Source organism: Scylla paramamosain, chromosome 14 (genome assembly GCF_035594125.1).
Source record: "Scylla paramamosain isolate STU-SP2022 chromosome 14, ASM3559412v1, whole genome shotgun sequence".
Classification (NCBI taxonomy): Eukaryota; Metazoa; Arthropoda; class Malacostraca; order Decapoda; family Portunidae; genus Scylla; species Scylla paramamosain.
This window is the reverse complement of record NC_087164.1, coordinates 12,679,923-12,684,922: the sequence shown is the minus strand read 5'-3', so window position 1 is coordinate 12,684,922 and position 5,000 is coordinate 12,679,923. Positions and strand designations below refer to the sequence as shown.

General features: G+C 42.6%; 1 protein-coding gene across 2 annotated transcripts in view; it reads left to right on the top strand.

The window, feature by feature from the left end:
- LOC135106874 (gamma-butyrobetaine dioxygenase-like) overlaps positions 1–5,000 on the top strand; it is an 11,292-nt gene that overhangs the window by 4,364 nt on the left and 1,928 nt on the right. For both annotated transcript variants that reach the window (XM_064016244.1, XM_064016245.1), the window contains 5 exons: positions 1–150; positions 1,342–1,473; positions 1,643–1,836; positions 4,000–4,105; positions 4,377–4,576. The exon at positions 1–150 is cut by the window's left edge and continues 77 nt beyond it. In XM_064016244.1, the coding sequence (XP_063872314.1) occupies positions 1–150; positions 1,342–1,473; positions 1,643–1,836; positions 4,000–4,105; positions 4,377–4,576 (782 nt within the window). The remainder of the gene's footprint in view (positions 151–1,341; positions 1,474–1,642; positions 1,837–3,999; positions 4,106–4,376; positions 4,577–5,000) is intronic.

Genomic DNA, 5,000 nt, shown 5'->3' with positions numbered 1-5,000 from the left:
GTGACCTTCAGTGACAACACATCCTCCGCCTTCCCCTTCGTGTGGCTGCGGGAGAACTGCCAGTGCTCCACATGCTTCCAGAGTGACGCCATTGCCAGACTCTTCCTCATAGACGACCTCGATGTCCACATTCAGCCCAAGGAAGTCCAGGTAACTGAGTGATGTGGAGGGGGAATGATTTTACGAGGGAGTGTTGTTTGTTAGAGACTGTCTGTGAATGTTAGTGATGATGATGGTGCTGGTTATACGACTTTTACTTCTCCCTTTCCTTCCCCTCTTCCTTCCTCGTTGTCTTCGTCCTACTCCTCTTCTTCCTCCTCCTTGTCTTCGTCCTACTCCTCCCCTTCATCCTCTTCATTCTCGTCGTCCTCCTCCTCCTCCTCCTCCTCCTACTCCTCCTCCTTCTCGTCCTTCTCCTCATCCTACTAGTACTAAGAATTCAACCAGTAAGTCATGATAAACTACATATTTTCTTCATATAATACATCTTTTTTAAAATCTACCATTTGCTCATTGTTATTCATACTCATCTACTCCACAAACACGAATCAGAACAAAGCCAAAACAGTCACAATCTTAACTTGGAGTATTTCCAAATGAAGCTTGATGTGTGATGCGTAAGGAAGGGAAGGAGGGATGAGTAGCGAGGCACGAGGGAGTGGATAGGTTGCCAAGGGAGGGAAGGGAGGCAGGCTTGTGCTGGTAGTACTGAGCGAGGAAGAAAGACGAGAGAAACTGTTTATATGCGTAGACCAAGGATAACGTGAGGTTGTCAAGTATGTGTGTGTGTGTGTGTGTGTGTGTGTGTGTGTGTGTGTGTTTATACCATCTGTATTTTTCTGGGTTTGAGTGAAGCTTGCTATGTCTCATTTTTCATAACATAGCATTTGTATTTTCTTTCAATTTGTGCATACTGTTTATACACACACACACGCACACAAACACACACACACACACACTCCAGAAACCTAAACTGCTCTATTCACAAAACTTTTATTTCTAAACATTCCTTTCTCTCCTCTTGTCTTGTTAATTTTCTTACTGTGTCGTGTTGATGTAGTATTTTCTGAGTGGGTGTGTGTGTGTAGTGAGAGTGAGGGAGCGTATGTACGTGTGTGTGTGTGTGTGTGTGTGTGTGTGTGTGTGTGTGTGTGTGTGTGTGTGTGTACGTTTCAGGTTCAACGGGGCAGAAGACGAGAAGTGGGCAGGCGACAGCTCCAACAAAGCAAACTAATAATACTTTAAACAAACTGTACCCAGTCAACTGTTGCCTGGGCACGCTGTCTTCTCTGCACTAAAGGTCTCAAGTAAGGCAGAGTTCACGCCCCTTTGTGCCTGCAGGTGACGGACGGCTCCCTCAGGATGGAGTGGCCAGACGGGCATGTCAGCGTCTTCACAGGGGAATGGCTGCGTCGCCGAGCCTTCACTCCAGATTCCAGGGCAGCTCAGCGTACCTGGTGCATGTTGGAGAAGGTATGCTTATGTAGATCAATCTGTGTATGTGGTTCTGTTATAAGTCCCGAAGTGATATTAAAGTTATATTTGCTGAAGGTGGATGTTGACATGTCTTATACAAGGACTGCCACGTGTACACCTGTTGGCTTACTGCAGCTCCCCTTACACTCTTATGTTCCAATGACAGAAGTTGTGGAGCAGCGAGTTCGAAGTTCCACGAAGCAAGTACAGCACGGTGATGCACAATGACAAGGCGCTACTGGACTGGCTGGTGGTGCTGGAGAAGTATGGCGTGACGGTGGTGGAGGAGGCGCCTAGGAGGGTCGGTGCCATCAATGACTTCATCGAGCGGCTGGGCGTTCTCAAGCCCACGCATTACGGGTGAGGCAAAGGCTCGTGTTCTTAGATGCTTGCGGCTTTCACTGGATCTACTTTCAAAGGCCACAGAGATCATTAGTCGGGTTTCCATAAATGTTTTCTTATTGATGATGTAGAATCCTTGCTGACGCTCTCAGAGCACTGCAAAAACTGGCACGGACGCGAAAAAAATTATACGAGCTTGATCTTGTATTTTGTAGGCCGCAGTGGTATTTACGAGGCAGTAGCACGAAAATACACATTCATCCTTTACCTTCATTCACGGCACTGTAAAAAAAAAAAAAAAGAATGCATGGACGCAGCAAAAAGATAAGCGGTTATCTTTTATCATTTGTAGACCAGAGAACTACTTAGAACACTGTAGTACAAACAATAAGTGTCTGAAAAGTTACAGGTGATAATAGGAAAGGTAGCGTGCTAGAATCATAATAACTTTCACTATTAGCTGTCAGTAGTCGAGATAATAACTTCCACTATTAGCTGTCAGTAGTGGAGATAAGGAGTCTACACATTCAGAATCTCGGTGTATAGACATTTCTTTCCCTATTCTAAATCTTACTCTATTAGTCTTACAATATATCGAGGTTCACAGGAAGAGCATGATCATTGGGCTTATTCTATTCATCCTCTCTTTCTTAGAACTCAGCGGCAGGCACTGACTTTCAAAACTCGTGCCTTTGATAATGCAGCTAAACCCTTTGACTGCTGCAGGTTCTAGCTAAGCTTAATTAGACGATGCAGTGCAAGCCTGAAGTACGATTTTGTGAAAGTACCACTGCTAGCTTAAGGAGTGACAGAGTAGTTTTGACAGTTTTCTTTTATATATCAGGTAGATCGGCCAATGGTGGAAAAAGGAAAAAAAAAAAAATGTTCAAATGCCGTTCCCAAAAAGAAAATAGGACTGTAAGAAGCAAAAGGGAAGGTAATTCATTTTCTGAGGTGTCCTGATGCTCCTCTTTAAAAGCAAGTTTACTTAAAGTCTATGAATTATTCTGTAGTAAAAGTCATGCAGGGCTTATGAAATATACATAAGGGTAAGGAGTAATTATTATTTTTTTTTTTCAGTAAGAATCGCTTGAGGATATGAAATAAGGATGAGAAGTTGGATTATCATATTGTCATTACTGAGCTAGAGAATTACGAACGATTCCTTTTCTCTGAATGCCAGGAAGGAAGTCGATGCACGCAACACGATGCTCATAAATCAAAGCTCTTCTCACTACGGCTGTATCTCCTCACAAAAAAAAAGTTGAACAATGGATGAACAATATGTACATCTTTAAAGCGTGAATACGAATTAAAAAAAAAATATATTGATGAATGTCAAGTCTTTGCAGCAGCACATGAAAGCGAATACAATGCCTTATCTCTACGATCTTGGTGTAAGATCGTCGAGCATTAGCATGACACGTCTGGCTCTGCTGCGTCGCTCTCTGCATTCACGGCTCTCTTTCCCACGGATGGCTCTCTCATGCACGCCGGTCACGTCCACTGCGGTCACTCCAACACTTGATCCGCGTTCTCATGTACACAGCCATCACAAGAATATAGTAACAAGCTTCGACAGACGTTATATACCACTGTTTTTCCTCTCTTTCTCTCTCTGTAGCATAATAACTTTCATAAGGCACATACATGATACTTTTTTTTCTTTTTTGCGTGTGAAAAAGAAGAAACGTTCTCATTTACACAACCATCATAAGAATACAGTAAAAGAAAACTTCGACAGACGTCATATATGTACCACTATTTTTCCCTCTCTTTCTCTTTCTGAATCATAATCACAACTCTCATAAGACACTTGCACAACAACCGAGCTTAAACATTCTGTGATTTTATAGGTAGTTAACAAGGATTCTACACCATCAAGGATAGAAAACTCATGAAAACTTGACTAATCATTCTTGCAATCTCTGAAAATAGCTTTATGAAGTATAAAATTAGATTACGATGCCAGATGCCCATAAACAGTCACCTTAAGCATTTCGTAATTTCATAGCTAGTTAACAAGGATTCTACACCATCAAGGGAAGAAAACTCATGAAAACTTGACTGATCATCCCAGCAATCTTTAAAAAAATAGCTTTAAGAGATCGTATAAAGCCAAATTATGAGTCCAAATGCCCATACTGACCATTAGCATATTTTTTCTTGCCCGTCACGAAGGAGAGACTACGAGATCGTGACGCACGTGACGCCCAACAACCTGGCCTACACTGGCGCCAGGTTGGGACTGCACACTGACCTGCCCTACTGCGAGTACCCGCCAGGGGTGAGTGACGCCTCTCGATGCTTGTGTTCCTCGATGGCAAAGGTCTTGGTAGCAGTGGTGGAAGTAGTAGTAGTAGTAGTAGTAGTAAAACAGAAAATAAAATGAAAATAGACGAAATAAAAACAAATCAGTGACCTGAGGCAAGGAAAAGATCATCAGACAAAGAAACACACCATAAAAATAAACAAATAAATGATATGAATGAATAAATAAATACAATTAGCAAAACCAGTAAATTAAAATGAACGCTGCCACGACTTGGCACCCTCAGACCACGTGGCTACACTGCATCAGACAGTGCATGGGGGAGGGCGGCGAGAACGACCTGAGTGACGGATTCTACGCGGCGGAGAAGCTGAAGGAGAGACACCCGCATCACTTCGAGACGCTGGTCAACACACCCATCTACTTCCAGGACCGAGGTTACGCTCTGTATGACTTCGACAAGATCACCCCGAGGACCAGCATTAGGTGAGGAGATGCAGGGGCCTTTTACGAGTGCATATAAGTCTATCTACCTTTCAGTTTATATATTTAGCCCTTTCCCTTCAGCTCTCCTGCTTTCCTTCGTCACTTCAATGCACTTCACTCCTTCATCTTTTCCAGCTTTTCACAGGGGGATTAGCGAATGATACATCCCATCCAGGAAAACAAAATATGGAGATTCGCAGACTATAGGGAAAACAGCATTAGGGAAAAACAACAGAGGGCTTGACAAAAGTTATCTCCCTCCAAGTGACATGCACATAGTGGTCGCCTTATCAGTAAGAATGAAATGTTTCAATGCTTTTCAGTCTTTCCCATAATCATCTGCACAAATAATAAACGTACTTTCACGTACACACACACACACAAAAAAAAAAAAAAAAAATAAATAAATAAATAAATAAAAAAT